This window comes from Carassius auratus, chromosome 50, assembly GCF_003368295.1.
Source record: "Carassius auratus strain Wakin chromosome 50, ASM336829v1, whole genome shotgun sequence".
NCBI classification, from domain to species: domain Eukaryota; kingdom Metazoa; phylum Chordata; class Actinopteri; order Cypriniformes; family Cyprinidae; genus Carassius; species Carassius auratus.
In genome coordinates, this window is record NC_039292.1 from 16,073,955 (window position 1) to 16,099,938 (window position 25,984).

General features: G+C 39.1%; 4 protein-coding genes across 8 annotated transcripts; 2 read left to right on the forward strand and 2 right to left on the reverse strand.

Moving 5' to 3' along the window:
• Nucleotides 1-1,553: 1,553 nt before the first annotated feature.
• Nucleotides 1,554-6,400, reverse strand: LOC113067153 (calcitonin gene-related peptide). 4 transcript variants are annotated; one of them, XM_026239431.1, is made up of 5 exons: nt 3,884-4,148; nt 3,572-3,663; nt 3,334-3,465; nt 1,907-2,078; nt 1,554-1,808 (listed from the first exon to the last, which is right to left on the reverse strand). In XM_026239431.1, exons 2-4 carry the CDS (start codon nt 3,655-3,657, stop codon nt 1,925-1,927), a joined length of 372 nt encoding a protein of 123 aa, XP_026095216.1. In that variant the 5' UTR covers nt 3,658-3,663; nt 3,884-4,148; the 3' UTR covers nt 1,554-1,808; nt 1,907-1,924. The 4 variants fall into 4 exon arrangements, with proteins under 4 accessions (XP_026095216.1, XP_026095215.1, XP_026095214.1 ...); XM_026239430.1 differs by lacking the exons at nt 1,554-1,808; nt 1,907-2,078; nt 3,884-4,148 and adding exons at nt 2,095-2,850; nt 5,008-5,231; nt 6,135-6,400; XM_026239429.1 differs by lacking the exons at nt 1,554-1,808; nt 1,907-2,078 and adding an exon at nt 2,095-2,850 and having other exon boundaries at nt 3,889-4,162.
• Nucleotides 6,401-6,503: 103 nt separating this feature from the next.
• On the forward strand, nt 6,504-10,533 carry psma1 (proteasome 20S subunit alpha 1). Its single transcript, XM_026239427.1, has 10 exons — nt 6,504-6,636; nt 7,815-7,859; nt 7,945-8,046; nt 8,177-8,280; nt 8,519-8,607; nt 8,718-8,788; nt 8,878-9,007; nt 9,969-10,048; nt 10,128-10,232; nt 10,309-10,533. The coding sequence occupies exons 1-10, from the start codon at nt 6,634-6,636 to the stop codon at nt 10,366-10,368; spliced, it is 789 nt and encodes a 262-aa protein (XP_026095212.1). The 5' UTR covers nt 6,504-6,633; the 3' UTR covers nt 10,369-10,533.
• A 5,793-nt stretch (nt 10,534-16,326) lies between these two features.
• ric3b (RIC3 acetylcholine receptor chaperone b) lies at nt 16,327-19,267 on the reverse strand. 2 transcript variants are annotated; one of them, XM_026239433.1, is made up of 6 exons: nt 19,020-19,267; nt 17,949-18,160; nt 17,786-17,867; nt 17,596-17,689; nt 17,392-17,531; nt 16,327-17,312 (listed from the first exon to the last, which is right to left on the reverse strand). In XM_026239433.1, exons 1-6 carry the CDS (start codon nt 19,180-19,182, stop codon nt 17,011-17,013), a joined length of 993 nt encoding a protein of 330 aa, XP_026095218.1. In that variant the 5' UTR covers nt 19,183-19,267; the 3' UTR covers nt 16,327-17,010. The 2 variants fall into 2 exon arrangements, with proteins under 2 accessions (XP_026095218.1, XP_026095217.1); XM_026239432.1 differs by lacking the exon at nt 19,020-19,267 and adding an exon at nt 18,598-18,993.
• A 425-nt stretch (nt 19,268-19,692) lies between these two features.
• On the forward strand, nt 19,693-21,621 carry rpl27a (ribosomal protein L27a). Its single transcript, XM_026239434.1, has 5 exons — nt 19,693-19,786; nt 20,081-20,144; nt 20,249-20,324; nt 21,134-21,308; nt 21,457-21,621. The coding sequence occupies exons 1-5, from the start codon at nt 19,784-19,786 to the stop codon at nt 21,583-21,585; spliced, it is 447 nt and encodes a 148-aa protein (XP_026095219.1). The 5' UTR covers nt 19,693-19,783; the 3' UTR covers nt 21,586-21,621.
• Nucleotides 21,622-25,984: the final 4,363 nt, after the last annotated feature.

The following is a 25,984-nucleotide window of genomic DNA, read 5'->3' on the forward strand; positions in this document are numbered from 1 at the left end:
CAAGCACACCAGAATATCTTTCTTCTTAGTTTCAACAGTATGTGTGCAGGAAAACCATTCCTTATTTTTTTTATTTTATTTTAAATAATTTTTAGTTTAAATGGACAGACTGATGAAACACCTCGATGTATAATTACAGACATAGCTGGTAATAACTGATTACATATAATCTGGATTACAGCACATTCCAAAAATTAAGTACTTTAAAAAAACAAAAAAATTTTATACTCACAAACAGTTACTTTTTTATTGATTACATGATTACATATTTTTCACACAATAGCAATTGTTCTAAATATTTTGATATTTTGATACATCATTTCTTAAATGGTCTTTTCCGATATAGCCTATGGCTTCAGAAAGTCTTCCAGTTTTGTGCACGTTCACACAAAGAAGTCTTACACCGCATCTGACCACTGAATTTACAGATATTATATCAGCTTTAACAACTGTTTTAACATTGCATCAACTACTGATGAACACATTACTAATAACTCTATAACAAAGAGTTTAAAGTTGAATTGGTGTTTGTTATATCATCAGAAAAGTGAAAGATTATTTTTGTGATTCTGATTTAGTATCACCGAAGAAATGAGACACTCGAAACATGGTCAAATGACAAGATTATTTATTTATGTTTTAAAACAGTTCTTTCTAAAGAGGATATGAATAGTTTAAATATTAAACTAGTGCATCCTGCTCCAGACATGAATGATCCTCATCTGCTGCTGGTGAAAAACCCCACAGACACAGTTTGAAGAAAGAAGCGTGTTTCAAACAAACCCCTGAAGTTAGGAACACCGTTAGAAATACTTCTGTCACTAAGGGTTGCTTAGCTTATAGCGTTTGTTTCAACTAGCTGCATCATATCAGCAGCTTTATATCTATCTTTAAACACCATCAATTTTCAATAAATTCAATTCTTTTAAAATGAGACTCATTCTGCCATCTGTTGGACTATGAAGGTACAACACTTTCTCATCTGGACAGGTCAGAAAAGGTCTAAACTGACAGGACTTGATGAATGATTGAAGGTATTTGATGGTTTAGCTAATGCATTTTAAACCTATAATGTCAGCAAAGCTGTAACAAGCTCTATTGTGACAGTATTATATCAAGTCCAAGGCTTTTTGGAGTTCACTCAATAGTTTTGTTTTGTCTTGTCATTTCCTGATGTTAATGGCCCTTATCTTCACCTGCTCCAGGTTTACACCAGCCCCTGCAGATGTGAAGCGATACCATGAGACTCAATTAGAGAGAGGATGCTGAATGAAGTCCTGTTTGTGAGTCCTGTGGGATTGTTTGTATGTGTGCCGTTCAGCAGGTCTCACCTGTTTGTTCAGAAAGCTGAGTGAGAACAGAACAGATGCTCTCTCAAAGCAACCTTTTCAATCCACAATGCCTTTCATCTTCTCAGAGGTACCTAACAACCACTAAATTAATATCTATTGTATTTCCCATTTATTATCACAACCTACACAAGCATGAAGGCACATATGTGCATCCGTCCTTGAGTCTTGAACAGTCTGGATTTATTCAGTCCTCACAAAGATGGAGAATAAACACTCAATGTCTTTATGAATCTGATTTATTTTGTATAAAAATCTAGATGTCTCTGTATTTTAGACACTCTGTCAATACATAAGGATTAATAACACAAGTGCTTAAGTGCATTTTTAAATTCCCGCCTTGTTGAGAGAGGCCATTGCCGAGAACACCGCTGTTTCTGCTTGGAAAGTGAGACCATTTCTGTAGCTGTAGTTGTTCTGTTCTCTCCGACTGAAAATGATTTGGCCCCGAGTTCACAGCTGAAACAGAAGACAGCAATAATCAATCAAATCACATAACTATCAGGGACTCATGCCCACAGGAGAAACAGAAGATGCTCTGAGAAGTGTTGTCATACCCCCCTGACTGGAGCCGCTCACATCCGCGAGTTTCTCCTCCGACGGCCGAATGCTTGGGAGCCCACGTTAGTCGGGACGAAGTTGCTGTTGCCCATCCCACCGGAGCGGCTCAGGAAGTCTGCCAGACGGTGAGTGACACACGTGGCTGTGTTACACGCGCGCTTCTGCTTGCTTCAACACAGACGAGACCAGACTTCAGAACACACTCTCCTGTTATACATCTACAACAGTCATTTGATTACTTTCATGCATTATATTCATTGGTTTATATATCATATAAACAGAGATTATGTATATTAAATCCATTATTAACTGCTCACATTCACAGATGTCATTTCAGACGTCTTACCTGCAGAAATCTTCATGCATTGGATGTTTATTTGTAGAGACACTCAATGATAACACGCATATACAATGACTTCAAATTAACGTAGCTAATAATTTGACAAAGTAAGAGTTCCTGATATAAAAAAATAACTTTATTGAACTTAAACACTCTTTTTATTATTATTTTCAATATTTTGTATAATACATGTATTCAGTTATTCAAGAGGCATGTGTAAAATGCACAGAAAACTATTCCTGAATTTTTGTGCGGAAGAAATTTTATCTAGATTTTTAACATGCCTTTCTCTGCCAAAAGAAAGAAAGAAAGAAAGAAAGAAAGGGAGCACTGCAACCAGCCGTTTTGTGTGCGATCAGTCAAGCAGGCAGAATCCACATGCAACGGGACCGTAGAGCATACGCTTAGGGTTAGATGGTGTTAAAAGTTTCTTCGTAGCTTGTAAACTGATTGCCCTCGAGCAGGCTGCGTTTCTTGCCGGGTGTACCGGCGCCCACGTCCGTCTGCGGGAAAGTTTGCAATTTGTGCAGCTCCTGGGAGAGTTTTCCCAGCACGCAGGTGCTGAGATTGGAGCAACGCTTGGACAGGAATCTGCCCTGGCTGTCGGGAGAAACACACATGCACACAGGCGTATCATCACACACATGCAGGGTCCCACCCAGACCACCGTTAGAGTTCATACACTGCATGCATCAGGTTAAGAGAGAGAACATGCTGTGCGTCTACAGACGGGAAAACTAACGAACAAAACTCTTGGGGTTAACATGCAGCCATTCCAGTGAAGGGGAAGATTGACATGCTGCTGCTGTTAGGACATTCCCTCGGCAAGCAGACAGGGTTTTACTGCATTATACTGAAATAAAAGAAGATACACCTCATTCGGGCAGAGAGACTTTGTCACACATTTCAGTGGATTCCTCACTTTACTAACTCTGCTAGAAGTGGCAGGCAGTTTGGATCTACTTTGACTGCCTCTTGCAGAATGAAAGCAGAAGTGGGATGTTTAAAAGAAACACTCTTTCCACTGAAAACCCTCCAGTGAGAAAATACAGCAGAAGCTGTGAGAGGATGCTGAGGTCGTACCTGTTGTCATCATTCGTCTGCTCCAGTTCCTCCGCTGTCATCTGCACTACGTTTTTGACTATAGCACTCAGTAATCTCCGTGCTTCGTAGTCCATGAGCGCAAATCTGTCTGTCAGAGATTCTGAACCAGGTCTGAAGATCAAACAGTGACGGAGAAGAGCAAGAGTTTGCCACCTGATGAGATACAGCTGAAGAAGCCATCAGCTAATGCCACGGACAGAAAATGAGTTGAGTTTACCTTGCTGGAGCAGCGTTTGAGCTGGACATCTGGCACACCACTGTGGCGTAAGCGACAAGGAAGGCAGAGATCTTCAACATAAACATGGTACCCTGAGACAAAAATACAGTGATGCTTTAAAACGGAGGATTTGGAAATTCACTGATCTTTCTCTCAGGTTCTGTGAGGGTGGACTGCTATGAATATCTGCCGACTAGGTTCCTCTCCTTGTTCCTCATTCACTCCTTTAACCAGTTAGTAGAAGGAAAGATGTCCCTGTCCAAAAGCACAAAGAATTATATTTCATAAAAAGTCAATTTTTAGAGGTCTTACCTCACCTTGTCTTGCTGCTTGATAAAAATATTGATTCTCTTTTTCACCCGGTGACCGCCTTGATACTATTGTGTGCAGCTTCAGTGGTCAAGCCCCTATATATTCACTATGAGGAGTTATGTAGTATCAGTGTAGGTGTTTAATTATCTCCCACTGGCCAATCATCAGACAGACAGGCAGCAGGCAGCCAATCGTGGCTCTGGCACACTGATAATGTCTAAAGATTTACTGTGACGTCATCCTTTGGCCACTAAGTGCTCCATTCAGTAAACTCACGCTCTTCGCTATCTGCACTTGCATCTGCATGTGGGTCATTCATTTAGCTTAAACTGAATAAATGCTCTGAATACTATGAGATCAATACTTCACTGTCATCCACAGCTGTATCAGTGCGACTCATGGAGGCCATCTGCTGGTGAGAGAGGAGCACTACTAGCTCTCAGCTTTTCATGATCAATTATCACACTGTTGTAGCTTTTACTTCAGATTTGTGTGTGAATCTTACAGGAGCTTAACTCATCAGTTGAAGAATTGTGTTGAGATGTCTTATCTGTTTCATACATTTTTGATTACACTTTACAAAAAGGTTCCTTTTGTTAACCAGTTAACTACATTAGTCAATATTGACTATCAGTGATATTGTTAATAACTGTTAATTTACTGTGTTACCTACTGTATATTTAATCTGACGTATTAAAGGAATTCGTAAAATAGTGTGAATCTGAGCATCAATCTTTATGTGTGCGTGTGGTTTTATGAGGACAGCTGGAAAAAGCATGTGTAAATATTTAATGCATCAAAAACAGAATGCTTTACAAAAATTAAGATCTCACTCGATAACATTAGTTCAATGTTATGAACTTAAATTAATAAATGCTGGTAATAAATTAATATAAATATATATTATGTCATGTCTGTGCTGTATCTGTATTTCTTTTAGGACACTTATGTTGAAGTTTAATTTCAGTTTTTTAAGATTTTTAGCTCAATCCATGGTCTTTGGTGGTTCATAAAATATCAAGAGCTATCGTCATCTGAGATTTTGAAAAAGCAAGGCCCCTGGTGATATGAAGTAAAACGATGGGTTTGTGAGAGAAACTGCACATTATTTAAAACATTATTACCTGTAATCTAGGGCCTCAGACGAATGGTCCGAAGTGATGTCCAGTTCATCTAATAGGAGTGAATGGTCTGAATCAGTTCTGAGTCCAGTCGGCTTCACAGTTTTCCTCTGGTCTTCAGCTCGGCCTTGGTCTTCTCCTTCACTGCTCTCCAATCAGACAACCAGACTGAAGAACAGCTTCTATCTTCAAGCCATCAGGCTGAATAACAACCTGCTATCCTTCATCTAAAACCAGAATACATGCTGTTACATACAAGTTTACTTTTATTGTACTTGCACTGCCACTTTTTAATATTCCTTCATGTAGCTCTGTGACACTCCACAATGACATTTTAGACACAGCTCCACCTCCACCCCAATAATCTTATATTAGCACCCTAGGACTACTTATAACTGCTAACACTGTCTACCCTTATTGTATCTGTTACTGACACGTATTTGTATGTAATGCTCTGTCTGTGTCTGTTCTGCCTATGGGCACTGAAGTCCCTCAAAAGGGGCGGTCACACTAGACTTTGAACATGGGCGGGAGCAAGATATAACGGTTTCCCCTTATTTATCACAACATGGAGTAATAAGTGCTTGTACTTTTGCTACGGCATCGAAAGTGTCTTTTTATATTGTACTCTCGGTCTCTCTCTCTCTCTCTCTCTCTCTATATATAAATATATACACACTAAGAAATTTATAAAAATGTGTCCTCATTCAAATGTACCATCTGTTCCTGTTTCCATTGGCACTGCGAACCATGCAGCTTCTTTTTTAATTTTATTTTTATAATCTTTTAAAGATGTATTACTTAAAATAGGACGCTGCGCTACACCTAAAATTAGCGTTTCCTTAATTTTTTAATTTCCCTACAGAGAGGTACTGGTCCCATAGTAGAATTCGCAGGTCAGAGTTCACCAAACTTGAACTTTGGAACGCAGGTAAAAAACGAAATTTTTTGCAGGAGCTTGCGTTTCTGGTCTGACTGGTCTGGAATGAAAAGTGCAGTGTGACAGCCCCTAAAGTCTCAGTGCCCTCCACGTATGTCTGTCTGTTTATGTCTGAGCTTCATCACAAGCATTTCGATGCCCTGTTTTCCCCAGTGTTAACTATGCAAATGATAAATAAATGCCTCTTGACCTCTTGACCTCCAGGCCCTCTCCAGCTGAGGTCCTAGCTCTCCTTCGCTTCTCCTGGGATCCTTTATCACCTCCTCCCACCTGGACCTTTTGTTTCTTTTTTGGGAAATGGCTGGCAGAGGTTATGTTACATCTTTTATCTGTCTGTGCTTCTTTAGGACTTATGTTGTTGAAGTGCATGCATTCTTTCATTATGACTCTAAATCAATTTAGCACTGTGATGCAGTTTGATAAGAAAATAATTAAAATACAATTATTTGTGAGATCCTACAATTCATTATAAAGAGCATACTATTTTAAGATATATAAGGTTCACGTAAGTTGCTACCAACAAGTTCATGCATGCTAAGTTTTTTCCTCTTTTGTTGTCAGTGGATGGCGCTGCAGCGATAAAGCACTCTGTGCTCGATTAGTTCACTTCCGGCCCTTATTGAACGAGGAAAACAAATCGAGCTGAATCATCGCGCGCTCACTGGATAGACGCCTGGTTTATAGCAAATATGGTGAGAAATTATCATATATACCGTTCTAACTAGCGTACAGTCTTCTGTTGGACTGTCTATTTGATCACTTTTTTAGAAGTAGAGTTTATGCAGTGTGAGTTGGAGATGTTAATGTCGTTATGAGTGTATGCGAGGTAATGAAGAGCGTGAGTAAGCGGAATGCTCGCAGCATGATACAGAAACTCTCACCGTGAACAATAAATATCAATCTCTGCGGTTTATATACTGGTGTTTGTAAATTTACTTGTCTTTTTCTAGAAAATAATGGTAGTTATTTGTTTTTTTCCGGCGATTAATATTATTCTCTGTGTGGCTCTTGAATGAGGCCGCAGCTTTCGATTTCGTTCTCTCCGCCAACAGAAGCTGCACGACGCTCAGAAAGACACTTTTAACCCAAATATATATCTGTGTGTTCTCAAACTCACAACATCAATCGCAGAAAACTCTCGAGAAATATCTGGCCCATATTCAATAACTGCAAAAAAAAAAAAAAAAAAAAAAATCGGTTTCATGTTGTCCGGAGCGGATGGACTGGATAACGTTCATTATTTCAGTAGAGTTTGTGCATTACAGTGATAACAATTGTGCCCAGAATATTTTATTATTATTTTATTTTTTTATTAAACTTAAATGTTTTACTTTAACATACTTTAAAAAGTCGTTCCTGTTGACAAGCATTTATGATGCACTAAAATATATTTCATTGCCGCGTTTAAAATGACATGTTTTTAATCATTATTTTTTCGTAATTTTGAATAAAACTATGAAATAATTTTTTTTATATGTTAGTCGGAACATAAAAGTAATATTCATTTTTAAAGCTTGACAAAAGAATATTAATATTAAAACTAATATTTAAAATGAACTTTCAGTAAACGTTTAATTTGACGTTATCTGACAGTGCTCTTTTTTTTTTTTTACAATTGTAGATTAGTGTGTTAACACTTAAGTGGCCTTTTATTTCAATAATATATTATCTTTAAGTACAGTGTTTATATATATATATATATATATATATATATACTTTTACGACTAAGATTAAGAGTACACTGAAGCGCATTTCTTTTTCTCAATGACAGTCTGAGCATATCTGCATAGAGTTCATTTGAGTGTCGATCTACTTGTTGTTGTTACACCATTTCAATCATTATGCTCATTTTTATATTTTTATTTTTCAGTTTCGGAACCAGTATGACAATGATGTGACCGTGTGGAGTCCGCAGGTAATTTCCTCATTCATTCTTTAATTGTCTCATGCGTGTGAAGTCGGCATGTGTTGGGTTGTTTATCTGTGGGGTTTGTTTTCAGGGTCGCATTCATCAGATCGAGTATGCGATGGAGGCAGTTAAGCAGGGTTCAGCCACCGTCGGCCTCAAATCACGCTCTCACGCTGTTCTCGTGGCCCTCAAGGTACTCTCACATCTCTGTTACACCACATCATTGATCCCTCGGACCGTGTGTCTGGTTGAGGAGAGCTCATATCAAAGCCCAAGCACCAGTAACCCCTTCAGAAACCCCTGTTGAATGTGTTTGTTCGTAGAGAGCTCAGTCTGAACTGGCCGCCCATCAGAAGAAGATCCTGCATGTGGACAGTCACGTGGGCATTTCAATCGCAGGACTGACGGCAGATGCCAGACTCCTCTGGTAAACCACAAGCCATCGTTTCAACATCTGTACTGATCAGGCACTATAGATCTTTGGCTAACGGCTTATTTAATGAAAACTAGGCTTTGAGGACTGAAGTGCATTCCTGTAGTGGATTATACTGACCCTCACAGCCTCGTTGTTCAGTTCTGATTTTGGGTGCTCTTGAATGTCTCTTGTGCTCTTCCATCAAAGTCTCCTGTCATCAGTATCTCACTGTCTCTCTCTTTCTGAAAAGCAACTTCATGCGGCAGGAGTGTCTGGACTCCAGGTTCGTCTTCGATAGACCTCTTCCTGTGTCTCGACTGGTCTCGCTCATTGGAAGCAGTATCCTTTAAGCTTGCCGCTCTGGAGAGCTGTCTCTCTTCACTGCCGTTACTGTTCAGTTGAAGTATCTTCAGACTAGTGTCTGTATTTCCTGAACGCTGTTCCCACAGAGACTCAGATTCCCACGCAGCGGTACGGCAGACGGCCGTATGGAGTGGGGCTGCTGATCGCAGGATATGATGTGAGTACAGAGGTCGAGCGAGGCAGACATGTTCAGTGGAAGCAGAGTCATGTTCAATGGTGAATTCCTGCTGTGTTTGTGAATTTTAGGACATGGGACCGCACATCTTCCAGACGTGCCCCTCAGCCAATTACTTTGACTGTAAAGCCATGTCGATCGGCGCTCGCTCGCAGTCGGCCCGCACGTACCTGGAGAGACACATGGAGGCCTTCCTGGACTGTATGTTATTAAGAGACACGTTACATCACAGAAACCGCAAGATTACACGTTAAAATAATACTTTAAAATAATGTACTATACTAATATACTATATTTATAAAACTTGTAGAAAGAATGTAATTTTATAGACACATAGACAATATACTATATTTTATATTTGGATTAAATACAAAATATATACTTTGTCTTTTCTACAGCAATGTGTGTCATGTATTTAAATATTAGTAACTACACATTTGTAATGATAGTTGCAATTTAGTACATTTAATATAGATTACCTTTAAAATATAAATATATACTTATATAATCTTTTATTTAAATATATTCTTTACATTAGCTTTAGTACATTAACGCATCAAAATAAGTATAAAGCAATGATTTAAAATGTGTTTTAAAGTAAAACTTTAAGTACTTCAGTGTTAGAAACAGTCATGACTTAGTGCAGTTACTGTGTAGATGCATGCGTTTACATTTTACTTATTATACAATTCCCGGCATATAATTAATTTTTATAGTTACTTCTATAATTACAATAATATAAACTGGGGCCTGAAAGTGTCTCTGTTCAAGTACACTTAAGTGTCCTTATTTCATTAGTATTATATGGTTAAACTTTAAGGTGTTCTTTTTACAGTGTAATTACACTTTTAAGTACTGAGTAATATTAACTACTTGTACTTACTGTATGGTTAGTCTAAGGATTAGTGTTTGTTTTAGGGTTACTTGCAAGTAATTACGCATAATTCTTATAATAGTAAGTACACGTAACATGTAGCAACAACACCTTAAAATAGTGTTACCTACTATCTTATATGATACTTTTTAATATTTGAAGTACACCGCAAATCAGTGCTATTTCAGTTCAATACACTCAAAACATGAAGCGTAGTTTTGCACAGCTGATCTTGTCCTGGGTGAGTTGAGATGGTCATGCTTCAGGTGAGTGTGCTCTTGTGTGCAGGTGATCTGAATGAGCTGGTGCAGCACGGTCTGCGTGCGCTGCGCGAGACTCTCCCTGCTGAACAGGATCTGACCACAAAGGTTTGATATTTCATCCTGTCGCTGCACTCACGCTCATTACCACTGTTACCCCATCTGACTAACGTCTGGTTTCCTCCAGAATGTGTCCATTGGGATTGTGGGAAAGGAAACGGAGTTCACCATCTATGACGATGACGATGTGGCAAAGTTCCTGGAGGGTCTGGAGGAGAGACCCCAGAGAAGGGTGAGGATTGTTACGTTTGTTTGCAGGTGTGTGAGGATGTGTGTGATCTTGATCTGATGGTGTTTGTGGACCGCAGGTGGCCCAGCCAGCAGATGAAGCGGCTCCAGCTGTACCTGATGAACCCATGGAGACCTAACATGTACTTCTGTCGGTGTCACTTAAAGTTGACTGGAGCTTCTGGAGCTCACTGAGATAAAAATAAAAAAGTAACATTTAAACTCCTCACACATTATACATTGCACCATAAAACCTTCATTTTCTGTCTGTGAGTTTAAGAGTAATAAAACCCTTTTTGATTCTTTCTGAGTGTGTTTGTGCTTTGACTGTGGAGGTCCATTGAGACTGTACAGCAGATTATTAAATAATTAAACTCAAAATCCTGATTCCCATTCAGTGCACTTTCAGTCAGACTGACATAACCATTGTGTATTTGAAAATCAAGTCTGTTCCTTTCCAAGAAAATGCTTCATTCGACATGTTTCACGTTCATGGTGTAAGCCCATCTTTGTCCTTTGTGCAAATTAGAAATTAGGAAGAAATTATAAAAATAAGTAGAATTTGATCTTTTAATAGCACTTAATATCTTAATCTAGAAAAGATGAGACTATCTTTTTGTACTTGAAGAAAACAGAAATAACGACTTTATTTAACAATTCGTGTCAATTAACAATTTGTCTCCGCATCACCGTAGCACCGTTTTGGAGAATATGAGCTGAATACATTTCTGACAGCTGCACCATGAGGACATGCTGTTTTCGTTCAAATAAAAGTAAATACAAGCAGAAACGGTGTCCTTGTGGTGCGACTGACACAGAATAGCATTAGCTGCTTGCGCTATAGTGAAGCGGAGAGACACAGAGCAGACTTATTGTTGAATTAAGTCGTTTTTGTTTTCATCGTGTACAAAATGTATTCTCATTGCTTCATAATGTTACGGTTGAACCACTGATGATAGATGGACTATTCTGACAATGCTTTTCATATTTTTCTGGACCTTGACAGTGTATTTTACTTGACAGTAAATGGGACAGTCACAAGCCTCCCAGTTATCATCCAAAATATCTTAAATTATGTTCCTAAGATGAACAAAGCTTTTACAGATTTGGAATGACATGGAAGTAATTGAGTAATGACACAATTTCCATTTTGTGGTGGAGTATCCCTTTAATTATAAAGGGCTTCTTTATAGTTTAGAGCTGGGATCCTCAAATCTGGCCCAATAGCTCTAGCCCTGACCAAAAACAGCTGAGCATGCTAATCAACGTCTTCAGGATCATAAGACAATCACAGGAAAGTGAGCTTGATCAGGGTTGGAGCTGAACTCCATGGCAAGATTTGAGTAACTCTGGTTTAGAGCATAAACTGAGGTAGATTTTTATTTCTACGAAAATTATAACTATAATTCAATTTATTGCGATCAGCATTTATAGACATTCTGAACTCTATTGGTGTTAGACAACACGTTTCAGGACCTACTCATAGTCGAAATCATTCTCTAGATTTAATACTGTCACATGGAATTGATGTTGATAATGTTGAAATTATGCAGCCAAGTGATGATATCTCAGATCATTATTTAGTTTTGTGCAAACTTCATAAAGCCGAAATTTTGTTACAAGTATCTAAGAACCATCACTTCTACCACAAAAGACTGCTTTTTAATTTATCTTCCTGATGTATCCAAATTCCTTAGCATATCCAAAACCTCAGAACAACTTGATGATGTAACAGAAAATATGGACTCTCTCTTTTCTAGCACTTTAAATACAGTTGCTCCTTTACGCTTAAGGAAGGTTAAGGAAAACAGTTTGACACCATGGTATAATGAGCATACTCGCACCCTAAAGAGAGCAGCCCGAAAAATGGAGCGCAGCTAGAGGAAAACAAAACTAGAGGTATTTCGTATTGCTTGGCGGGAAAGTAACCTATCCTACAGAAAAGCATTAAAAACCGCTAGATCTGATTAATTTTCTTCTCTTTTAGAAGAAAAAAAAACATAACCCCAGGTATTTATTCAATACAGTGGCTAAATTAACGAAAAATTAAGCCTCAACAAGTGTTGACATTTCCCAACACCACAACAGTAATGACTTTATGAACTACTTTACTTCTAAAATCGATACTATTAGAGATAAAATTGCAACCATTCAGCCGTCAGCTACAGTATCATATCAGACAGTGCACTATAGACCCCCTGAGGAACAGTTCCACTCATTCTCTACTATAGGAGAGGAAGAATTGTATAAACTTGTTAAATCATCTAAACCAACAACACGTATGTTAGACCCTATACCATCTAAGCTCCTAAAAGAGGTGCTTCCAGAAGTCATAGATCCTCTTCTGACTATTATTAATTCCTCATTGTCATTAGGATATGTCCCCAAAACCTTCAAGTTGGCTTTTATTAAGCCTCTCATCAAAAAAACACAACTTGACCCCAAAGAACTAGTTAATTATAGACCAATCTCGAATCTCCCTTTTCTGTCCAAGATACTAGAAAAGGTGGTATCCTCACAATTATATTCCTTCTTAGAGAAAAATGGTACATGTTAGGATTTCCAGTCAGGATTTAGACCGTATCATAGTACTGAGACTGCTCTCCTTAGAGTTACAAATGATCTGCTCCTATCATCTGATCGTGGGTGTATCTCTCTATTAGTTTTATTGGATCTTAGTGCTGCGTTTGACACAATTGACCACAACATTCTTTTGCATAGACTTGAACACTTTGTTGGCATCAGTGGAAGTGCATTAGCATGGTTTAAATCGTACTTATATGACCGCCATCAGTTCGTAGCAGTGAATGAAGATGTATCATATTGATCACATGTGCAATATGGAGTACCTCAAGGCTCAGTACTAGGGCCACTACTCTTCACGCTTTATATGTTACCCTTGGGAGATATCATCAGGAAACATGGTGTTAGCTTTCACTGTTATGCTGATGATACTCAGCTCTATATTTATTTGCGGCCCGGTGAAACACACCAATTTGAAAAACTAATGGAATGCATAGTCGATATAAAAAACCGGACGACGAGTAATTTCTTACTGCTAAATTAAAAAAAAACAGAGGTGTTAATTATAGGACCTAAAAACTCATAAAATAACCTAGAACACTGTCTAAGACTTGATGGCTGCTCTGTCAATTCTTCGTCATCAGTTAGGTGTGCATTTGTAAAACTGCATTTTTCTATCTCAAAAATATATCTAAATTATGTCCTATGCTCTCAATGTCAAATGCAGAAATGTTTAATCCATGCATCTATGACCTCAAGGTTAGATTATTATAATGCTTTATTGGGTGGTTGTTTTGCACGCTTAGTAAACAAACTACAGCTAGTCCAAAATGCAGCAGCAAGAGTTCTTACTAGAACCAGGAAGTATGACCATATTAGCCCGGTCCTGTCCACACTGCACTGGCTCCCTATCAAACATCGTATAGATTTTAAAACATTGCATATTACTTATAAATCCCTGAATGGTTTAGCACCTCAGTATTTGAATGAGCTACTTTTACATTATACTCCTCTACGTCCGCTACGTTCTCAAAACTCAGGCAATTTGATGATACCTAGAATATCAAAATCAACTGCGGGCGGCAGATCCTTTTCCTATTTGGCGCCTAAACTCTGGAATAACCTACCTAACATTGTTCGGGAGGCAGACACACTCTTGCAGTTTAAATCTAGATTAAAGACCCATCTCTTTAATCTGGCATACACATAACATACAGGTCCTTCTCAAAAAACTAGCATATTTTGAAAAAGTTCATTATTTTCCATAATGTAATGAAAAAAATTTACTTTCATATATTTTAGATTCATTGCACACCAACTGAAATATTTCAGGTCTTTTATTGTTTTAATACTGATGATTTTGGCATACAGCTCATGAAAACACAAAATTCAATCTCAAAATCTCAAAAAATTAGCATATTTCATCCGACCTATAAAAGAAAAGTGTTTTTAATACAAAAAAAGTCAACCAAAATAATTATGTTCAGTTATGCACTCAATACTTGGTGGGGAATCCTTTTGCAGAAATGACTGCTTCAGTGCGGCGTGGCATGGAGGCAATCAGCCTGTGGCACTGCTGAGGTGTTATGGAGGCCCAGGATGCTTCGATAGCGGCCTTAAGCTCTTCCAGAGTGTTGGGTCTCAACACAGTAATACCATGGTCAGTTAACCATTTACCAGTGGTTTTGGCACTGTGAGCAGGTGCCAGGTCGTGCTGAAAAACGAAATCTTCATCTCCATAAAGCTTTTCAGCAGATGGAAGCATGAAGTGCTCCAAAATCTCCTGATAGCTAGCTGCATTGACCCTGCCCTTGATAAAACACAGTGGACCAACACCAGCAGCTGACATGGCACCCCAGACCATCACGGACTTCAGGCATTTTGGCATTTCCTTCTCCCCAGTCTTCCTCCAGACTCTGGCACCTTGATTTCCGAATGACAAAAACAAAATTTGCTTTCATCCGAAAAAAGTAGTTTGGACACTGAGCAACAGTCCAGTGCTGCTTCTCTGAAGCCCATTTCCTGCACACGCCTGTGCAGGGTGGCTCTGGATGTTTCTACTCCCTACTCCCAAGGTCTGGAATCGGTCCTTCTCCACAATCTTCCTCAGGGTCCGGTCACCCCTTCTCGTTGTGCAGCGTTTTTTGCCACACTTTTTCCTTCCCACAGACTTCCCACTGAAGTGCCTTGATACAGCACTCTGGGAACAGCCTATTCGTTCAGAAATTTCTTTATGTGTCTTACCCTCTCGCTTGAGGGTGTCAATGATGGCCTTCTGGTCAGCAGTCTTACCCATGATTGCGGTTTTGAGTAATGAACCAGGCTGGGAGTTTTTAAAAGCCTCAGGAATCTTTTGCAGGTGTTTAGAGTTAATTAGTTGATTCAGATGATTAGGTTAATAGCTCGTTTAAAGAACCTTTTCATGATATGCTAATTTTTTTGGATAGGAATTTTGGGTTTTCATGAGCTGTATGCCAAAATAATCAGTATTAAAACAATAAAAGACCTGAAATATTTCAGTTGGTGTGCAATGAATCTAAAATATATGAAAGTTAAATTTTTATCATTACATTATGGAAAATAATGAACTTTTTCACAATATGCTAATTTTTTTAGAAGGACCTGTACTAATACGCTTTTATTATCCAAAGTCGTTAAAGGATTTTTAGGCTGCATTAATTAGGTAAAGCGGAAACACTTCACATAACACCCTATGTACTTACTACATCATTAGAAGAATGGCATCTACGCTAATATTAGTCTGTTTCTCTCTTATTCCGAGGTCACCGTAGCCACCAGATCCAGTCTGTGTCCAGATCAGAGGGTCACTGCAGTCACCCGGATCCAGTACGTATCCAGACCAGATGGTGGATCAGCACCTAGAAAGGACCTCTACTGCCCTGAAAGACAGCGGAGACCAGGACAACTAGAGCCCAGATACAGATCCCCTGTAAAGACCTTGTCTCAGACGACCACCGGGACAAGACCACAGGAAACAGATGATTCTTCTGCACAATCTGACTTTGCTGCAGTCTGGAATTGAACTACTGGTTTCGTCTGGTCAGAGGAGAACTGGCCCCCCAACTGAGCCTGTTTTCTCCCAAGGTTTTTTTCTCAATTCTACCACCGATGGAGTTTCGGTTCCTTGCCGCTGTCGCCTCTGGCTTGCTTAGTTGGGGTCACTTCATCTACAGCGATATCGTTGACTTGATTGCAAATAAATGCACAGACACTATTTAAACTGAACAGAGATGACATCACTGAATTCAATGAACTGCCTTTAACTATCATTCTGCATTATTGACACACTGTTTTCCTAATGAATGTTGTTCAGTTGCTTTGACGCAATGTATTTTGTTTAAAGCGCTATATAAATAAAGGTGACTTGACTTGACTAGAAAGAGTTTATAGAGGTAGTTCAAATCAGCCCTTGAGTTTTACTATCTCCTTTACTGATGAGTCACATCTGAGAGTTCAGTATTTTTTATTATCAGATCACTGATGAACTCTTCATCTCAATAACTAATGAAGATGCAATTCACTGGATGGAGAACCAAATAAATAAACGTCAGATGTGAGTTTGTGGTGTTTTATTAAGACAACATGCAGCAGTAAACGATAGACATTAATGCAATCATGCAAGTATGAGAAGAGAACTTGACTAAATCTTGAACAAAAGCATCACTCTCAATGTTTGCTACACAAGTAATGAGATGAGAAGCACAGAAACAAAACTAAAACTAAACTGAATATGGACAGAGCTTTCTGTGATCATGTGAAAACAGTGTAGAACACCTGTTAAATGAATCTGTTGTACATTATGGGTTGTTGTTTTTTTCAATATTTGAGGTCCAAAAAATTTGAACACAAGTGAATATATTTCTCGTTCAAGTCCAAGTTCTGTAATTCACAAGATGATTGGAGGTTTGTGGTGAATGCAGCGGGTCAGTAGATTCTTCCTGCAGCTAAAGTGCCTCATGTTTTTCTGAACATGAACTCTGTTTGCATATTGTTTACAGTATGAGCACAGGCTGATGTACCTGCACAATAGAGAGGATATTGATCCTCAATACTCATCAGTTTAGAGCTGTAAAGGGCTCATGTGTGACATGTTGACACAGCTGCTCTTTTCTGTGTGTCTAACAAACACCGTCCACTGAGAGACCGTGGAAAACATTTAGCGCTCAATATAAGGTGAAAGACGCCCATGCAGTAAACTAATCTTCAATAAAGCAATGCATTGTTATTATTTAGGAGGTTTATTGTTTGTTTCTCCGCCTGATGATGCTGTGTTCTGACACTGGGCCGGATGTGATGTCACTTCCTATTAGAGTTTCTGTCTCTGGCTGTGATTGGCTGTCGGAGCTACACAAAGAAATGTCCTCTATCTTTGTGTTTCTGTTGCCGTCTGTGTTTTCATCAGGGTCACTGAGAGACTGTTCATCAGGACGCTTCATCTCCGCACTCGTCTCTTCTCTCATCTGAGCGTTTGCGCTCGTGTGAGGCGAATGGACACTACAGAAACGCTCATTAAGCTCCTTCCCACCGTTCCCAGGAAGACCTGCAGAAATAAGAAGCTACGTTACACACCGATCGTGAATAAAGACTGCGAGGATGTGTAATTGATCTGCACATCTCACCGTCCCACTCACGGTCGCAGGAGTGGTCAGGGTTTGCTGGGACTGTGTCCACGAACTGTCCCTCCTGCATGACGCGTGTGATCTCCTGCAGCTGGTACAGTAACTGCTGCTCCTCATCCATGGCCACCGCTCCTCCAATACTGCACCAAAGCAACACACACGTCACGTCGAAACACACACACACACACACAGACACACACACACCTGTCTGAGCCAGCGCTGGCTGTAGAAATGATTCTCTCGATCACATCCTTCGTCTCATTCAGTCTGTCCTGCAGCTGAGCCAGCTCAAAATCAGCTGAGAGAGAGAGACGGGATAGACACACACATACATGTGAAAGTGTTTACAATTATAATATAATGTGATGTCCAGGTGGTGTGTATGTGCTCATACTTATTTTCCTCTTCATGTTTTCTGATCTGACAGCAGTGAATCGGCTCTTTGGAGGTTTCGCTGTTTTGCCTTTGGACGTGATCTTTGACAGACACAGACAAACACTTCACATGTCATCTGAGCCTCCGGCCGTAACATCTGAGATCTGGGAGTGCGGTCTCACCTTAAACAGAATGTAAAGGATGTAGAGTAAGATCCCGAAGCCGTAGATGGGAATGATCTGCCCTGCGAGGTTGGACTTTCCTCCGGTGCTGGCTCCAGTAGCGGCTCCTTTGGCCCGGGCGATGGCTTCAGGGTTGTGGGCTTTGGAGAAGTGCCTCCGCTCCTCAGATACAGGCGCTCGGTGTGGCATGGGAGGAAAGTGACCTGCGGGCCCTGCACGAGACATTCACAGACTGCCATCAGTGTTTACATTTCAGAATCAGCCCTCCCTTTCATATCAACATATAAATATCTACACTTATGCATTATATACATACTTCACCATACATATATAGAGCACCACTGTTTATTTAAGGTTTTTCTGTATGCAAAAAAAAATTAAAAAATATATTTCATGTAAAGCTGAGTAGTACTGATACACATAAAGACACCGTTTCAATATTTATTTGCCGTTATGCTTTACAAAAATTATTTGTATTTATGTACAAAATGTATTTGTTTAAATTTTGGTTATAGGTCCGTATCGCTGATACCACTGCTGTTTCAAGATCCAAATGCAGAACACATATATTCTTACCGAATCTAGACAGAAAGAGATTGCGAACTAATGAAATAAAATGAGTCTTGTAATAATAACAATGCTCGTGTACCTTCGGAGTGCGGTGTGTCTCTCTTTCCTCGCGATAAAAGCATTTTAGGCAGCAGAAGCGCGACGCACAGCACCACGCATGACACTACAGTGAGCTTCTGAAATGTCGAAATAGACATGTTTAATGATATCTGATTTGAGAGTGACTCGGGAGTGACCGAAGCACCTCTGTAACCGAATCTGCATCTGTGACGCGCACCTGCCCCCCGCATCACATAAAAACAGCCTCTTCATTTCCGGAGTGCTGCCATAGAAACTGAATATAGCAGACAAAATGATGAAGTGGGCGAGGTTTATCAGTCTCCTTTATAATTGTGTTATCTGAACTTTTCACTGTAGTGTTTGCAGTTCAAACAGAAAACAGTTTGTCAACGGCATCATTGTAAAAATAGTGTCCAGTGCGCGTCTGAAGCTGAAGGTCACCTGAGAACTGTGGCTTTCCTCCGCGCTGATGAAGATCATATAATATTCTTCCTCCACTGAGTGTCATTTCAGCGTCACAGGAAAACGATAACATTAAACAACAAATGTGTGACACATACGTAGAAAATAAAATTAAAAGCCTTGCCGAAGGTGTTTGGAACATCTTAAGATGAATATCCTCCTGACAGTCTTATACAGCCTGTGAAGCTGATTTAGGCCTACGGATGCTTTGATTGATTTATTTACTGTATGTACACAATTAGACGTCTTGGATTAAATTAGAAAAATTAATAATAATAATAATAAAAAGAATATGAAAGAAAAAAAGATTAACGCTTGACGATTTTATAGTAGTAGTTTCACGGGAAAACAATAACATTAGACAACAAATGTGTGACGTATAAAATGAAATAAAAACCTTGCCGAAGGTGTTTGGAACATCTTAATATCCTCCTGACAGCCTTATACAGTCTGTGAAGCTGATTTATGGTCACGGATGTTTCGGTTGATTTATTTACTGTATATACACAATTAGACGTCTTGGATTAAATGAGAACAATTAATAATAATAATAATAATAATAATAATAATAATAATAATAATAATAATATGAAAAAAGATTAACGCTTGACGGTTTAATAGTAGTAGTTTTTCCTCCAGTCTGCTGGCGGCGCTCTCTCGTTGCGATCCCACTCGACGCGGTCCTCGCGCATTATCTCGCGAGATCACAGGACAGCTTCCTCTTTGCATTCTCTGCCGCTACCATGGTAGGTGCTCTAGGATTGCTCTCCGTGTGATTACAACTTTAATCTTTCTCAATCTTTTATTAAAGAGAGTCAGAACAGCGTTGTTATTTCTTGATGTGGTTCTATATCATTTTAAGTATGATTATCAGCCTGTATTTTGTGGATGTGTATCGATATAGATATATTTTGACGGCATTGTCGAGCTGTAGCGGCGCTCGCGCTGCTAATGTCCGACAGCTCTGAGATGTGTCTTAGAGGTCAACAGAAATACCGCAGAATGTAAAGTACAACGAAATAAATGTGTTTTTTCAACAGCCAACCAAGAAGTCTAAGACTAGAAAGCTGCGCGGGCACGTCAGCCACGGGCACGGGCGTATCGGTCAGTAACACGTGAGAGAAATGTTCAGAGACGGGAGTGTGTGAATCCTGTGTGTTTGAGCTGTTTACGACATTAATCTGTACCGTGTTGGATGTTTTCTGCAGGCAAGCACAGGAAGCATCCCGGTGGTCGCGGTAATGCTGGAGGCATGCATCATCACAGAATCAATTTTGACAAATAGTGAGTAAAAAGCTGAAAATCGTGCTGTTCACTTGTTTCATCCAGTCACGAAATGAAGGAAGCAGTGTTTGAGTAGTGTAGGTTATTAACGAATGTGTTTGTACTACAGCTTCAGATACTGCTCTAAGTGTAAAAACTGAAACAGGAGTGACTTAACTGAAAATCTGTGCTTTATAGGGACTGAATACAGTTTTCATAACTTTCAGGGTTTCTGTGGGTCACAAATAGATCTTAAATACTCAAGAAAATTCGGCCTTCCACACATTAAGAGCATGTCTTAGAGCAGAAACCGTCAAAGTCAAGGCTTTAATCCTGTAAAGAACTATTTAATCTTATTTTCCAATACAAATATCTAAATATTCTTCGACCAAGATAAATATACTTTAGATGAAAAACTTAACAAAAATGTAATGTAATGCTTTAAAACAAGTTTTTTCTGAGCCCGTTAGCACCTTGATTAGAGCATTAGCATCTTGATAGATTTTTGTAATGTGAAATCAGATGGAAATATTGAGGAACATCACTTTTTTTTGCAGCGTGATCGAAGTATAGTACGTTACATGGTTCTTTCCAAACTACAGGTTTGCACCAGAGGTTTTCAAGCCTTGGTTTTAAGTGATGTGATTTTAGCTTAGTAGTTTACTGGACACTTACATATGTTTCTTTTCTCAGTTTAAAGTCTTAAATTTACTTTTATAAAATCTGCAGAAACCCTGTTTGCTGTATAAATTGGACTAGATGTATCTTTTTGTGAACAAGTGATTTTAAGTTCTTGATCTGGAGAGTTTATTGGTGTTTGTTTTCTACAGTCATCCAGGTTATTTTGGTAAGGTGGGCATGAGACATTACCACTTGAAGCGAAACACTCTCTTCTGCCCCACCATTAACCTGGACAAGCTGTGGACGCTGGTCAGCGAGCAGACGAGAGTCAACTACGGCAAGAAACCCGAAGGGCCGGCACCCATCATTGATGTCGTGCGAGCTGTAAGTGACATAAGATCAGCAGCCTCACCTCTGGGATCATGCGTTTTGAAACGCTTCTTGTATATATGTGTATATTTATTGTGTGCGTTCCTGCAGTGTGTGTCTGGTTCCAGGTGAAAGGATGTGCTGATATTGTGGTGTGTTTCAGGGCTACTTCAAGGTGTTGGGGAAAGGCAAGCTGCCCAAGCAGCCGGTCATCGTGAAGGCCAAGTTCTTCAGCAGACGGGCTGAGGAGAAGATCAAGGGTGTTGGAGGAGCCTGTGTGCTGACCGCCTAAACTCCTTTTGCTAAATAAAATATCTGAAAAGTTTAACTGTTCATGTTTTTTTTTTCTTTTATACATCTACATTTAGTTCAGTTTTTGTCCTGATGGAAGCCTGGTGAGAGCTCATTTGTGTTCTCTCTTATAAACGATTTTGAAGTCATCTGAAGGTGTTTTAATTTTAGCCTTAATTCTTATCAGTAGTTTTCAGCTGTTTTATTTGAATGTAGACTTTTATCAAACACAGGAACACTTTGTGTATCATTAAAGTGATTATTGAAGTGTGTTTTGAACTAGGGCTGTCACAATTACGAAATTTGGCTGACTTGTGCCGATTATCACAATTGTCTGTTTTTATGGCTTCCATTATATAATGGATTAATTTAAGCCTTCGGTAAATTCTTTTAGTCTTTTTTTTATTTTGCAGTGTAAGATTACAGAGTATTCCAAATTCAAGAAATGTCAAGCTGATCCAACACCACTACAGAATGTCAATTATACGTTTGTGGAACCAATGGTCCTCTTTTTGAACATAAACCACTAAATACTCGCTTCATTACAGAGTAAAACTAAATTTGAATAAAAATATTACAAATTTAAATTAAACTAGCTGACTAATTTAGCAGGAAAATATATTTTGGGGGCACATTATGCAATTTTAACTATTTGCATTCTTAAATACATTAATGAAAATAAGATTAATGGGGAAAAAAAGCTAATCTTTCAATGAGCAAAACTTTAGAAATGTGAAACGCTTCAAACAGCGGCACAGAGCTCTTCTGCACATCTAGTGTACAGAGTGATGTGCTTAAAGCAACAGAAGTCACCGCACGCTGCACTCCACACGAAACACATGAAGAACAGAGCCATTTGCTTTTTTGTGCGAATTCACTTTCGAGATTCGTGATCGCACGGACTCAAAGGAGCGGCAGTATCAAGCACACATTTTACAAGATTAGATATTTGTGGTGCAGTATCTGCAGATCCTTGCCTATGTCCTATCAGTCATCTCTTCTTACTCTGTGTATGTTTTATCTGAACTTTCATGTAACGTAGACTAACCATGTTCCGTACACTTTTCACTATTCACAGCACGCCAGCGACCACTCCTCCGTTGTTGAAAGACAGACAAGCAAGTTTGTGTGCTCATTCTCATTCTCATTTTGATTGACGTCTTTAGGACCAATAGTTTTTAAGAAAAGTGGGGGAAGTACCACCTCCGCCAGTGCGGAATATGACGGTGTTCCGTACAGCGCGCATAACGTGATTTTATCGGCGAAAATGGACATTTAACTGATCAACTGTGAACTGTTTATTAATTTTAACTGAAAAAAAAATATTTAAATGAATATGAAAGATGATTACCTTTTTATTTGGTTAAAAATCCATGTTTGTTGCTGATTTAATAAAGGGCCATGCGAGTTTGGCATGATCTGTTGTGATATTAATTATGGCATGCGAGTCTGTTCCACTTTTTGAGCATAGACATGAAAAAGACATTTCCAACTTAAACTTTTACACATTTTGAATGCTTTGGTCCACAGACTTAATGTTGGTCTCTTTGTAATGCAGATACTTGGCCGATCATTGAAGTGAATAAAGGTATAAAGATTATATAACAAAAAAAGTTATGGAAGTTTAAGCTTATGAACATATTATAATAATTTAAATATTTCGTTTATATAAAATATATATTTTACAAAACATGTTTTACTCTATCAATTTGAGGTTGATATCTAAAAAAAGAGAGCTTTCAGTGAGATTTAGTTTGGGCGTAGTACCAAGCTTTTCCACTAGATGACCATCAAACCCCATTAGTGACCATTTAAGGGCACCTTCTTTTCCATAAACGGTTTGACTGCCCTGAAACATGTTTTTACATACTTTTCTCAATATTTATGAAGTGGACATCAAAATCAAAAGTATTTAGGGTCAGTATGGCAGTATTTGTTTTCAATTCAACCTCAAAAAAAAAAAAAAAAATTCCCTAAAAAAATACAATGAATGTTATCTTTTGAACACTCTCCAAGGAAATGAATAAGATTTTTACAGATTTTTCATGATTTAATCTATGCATTACTATTTCAAAAGGTCAGAATGCACTCTCTGACTCTGATGATTAAAAATCAGTCACCAAATGTCAAAACTAGTCTTTACGCTTTCCAATGATATATAGTTATCTTACTCAAATCTTCCTGAAACAAACAGCAGATGGGTCTCTAGACCGGGGGTGAAAGAGGGAGGCATAAGATAACACAGATATATAGTTTATGTACAACCTGGAATTATTTATTCTGCAATCGGCGCTAAAACGCCACCTGTACGGAACATGGTTAGTCATAATCCTTTTTCAGAAAGGCACAGAAAACAAATAACACGTTTTACCCAGCCATGAAAGGGTGAGGGACATGGTTAGCCGCTGAAGTTAAAAGATTTAACCAGCTCAAAAACTAAGAGAAAAACCAAGGTCTCAGTCAGGCAGCACATGGTCTGCTAGTTTTTTGTCCTGTGTGATCTTCTGATTGCCTGCAGTTAACTGTTTTTTTTTTCTTTCTTGTTTTTGCTCTGTTTCTACTTCTATTATATCTTTGTTGTTCATTTTTTTCTCTTTTTGTCTAGTCCTGTTCTGTAGCTTTTGCCTTTTTGTATCCAAGTCTTGTTTGTTTTGGATTTGTTTTCTACTCAAGATTTACTATAGTTCCCGCCCTGGAACGTTTTGTTTTTCTGTTTTATTTTTTGTTTGAAAGTTTGCTATTTACAAGTATTCCTAGTTTTTTAATTGATTTGATTTCTTTATTCATAGTTCCTTGCATCAGGATTGATTTTTGCCTCAAGCTTCATTTATTTATTTATTTATTTTCCTCTTGTGTCTTGTCTTGTTTATAGTGAGCCTTGTGTTTGTCCCTGCCCTGTATCCTGATATTTTTCTATCTACAGTCAGTCTACAGTCTATCCCAGCCTGAAAGCAAGACTGCAAGAATGTCTCTGATTCTCAATCATCAAGCCTCTGGTTCCTGGTGTTCTTGTCTGGTCTTCCCCAGTCTAGGATGGGTCTCAGTGGTCACCTCCTTGTCTCCTTGCATCTGGGTCCTCTGTCTTGAAGATTCATGACATAATACCTAGCCAAATGAGCTTCAGGGTAATTCCTTCCGCTAAGCCCTAAACGAACCCCCTGTCAGTAATATCAAAATCTCTGAGACGGTTTCTGTTGCCTGAATGAGCACCACTGTATGTCAACTGAAGCTATTTCACATCTTAATGTGAGGTACAGAATTATATTTAAGTTTCCAGGAACTCATCTTCCTTCTGCTGCAGCAGTCAAACAGCACGTCACATTCAGTTATGACAGCACGGTAAATCTCACTCTCCAAGAGAATATGTTCCCATTATTATACTTGTTTTGTAGATAAAGATCTGGGGATTTGCTAAATTATACAGTCAGCTAGATTAATTTCATAGCTTATATATTTTTATTCAAATGTTGTTTTTCTCTGTAATTAAGTATTCAGTTGTTTGGTTAATGAAGGTTTTTTTTTTCTTTAAAGAGTGACCATTAGTTCCACAAACACAGTACTGAAATTCTGTAGTGTGTAAAAGAAAAAAGAAAAAACAGAGTTTGTGTTGGATTGGTATTGACAGATTCTTAGAATTAGGAATACTCTATGTAATACTGCAAAATAATAAAAAAAAAAAATCTTAAAAGATAACGTCTCGGTTACGTATATGGTAACCCTCGTTCCCTGAAGGAGGGAACGGAGACACCACGTCGGTGACCGACGAATATGGGATATCGCTTCGATAGACCAATCTACTTCGAGTGTAAACTAAACGAGCCAATGCACATTGGCATGCAATTATTGCATCCAGCTGCCGCTGATCACTGCGTGAGTATAAGAGGGCAGCAGGTGCAATGCATACCAGTTTTTCCGCTGAGGAGCCGAGCCGGGAACCCGGCAGCTTAGCGGCGGTACAGCAACCATGGCGACGGGACGTGGCGTCTCCGTTCCCTCCTTCAGGGAACGAGGGTTACCATATGTAACCGAGCTGTTCCCTTTCAGTCGGTCACTCTCGACGCCACATCGGTGACCGACGAATATGGGATCACTATCAAAGCGCCATGGGTGCTGCCCCTTCCAGTGCCCTGTGCGAGCCGCCTTCGCCCCTATTAGGTGTAGGCCGGGGCTCAGAACAAGTAGCTCCACTCACCATTGTCAAAGCACTACCTCACTGGGTGAGACTGGATAACACTGGGAAAACGTACCCGGTCCGCTTGGAGCCGGGACGCTGCAGAAGCCCCATCCTTCCCGAAGGAGGTCTCGAAGGCAAATACACATATAGCATCTGTTTAGGAGTATACGGAGAAATTTGAGGTGATTAAAACCGTCTTGGGAAGGCAGAAGTCTGCCGGGGAAAC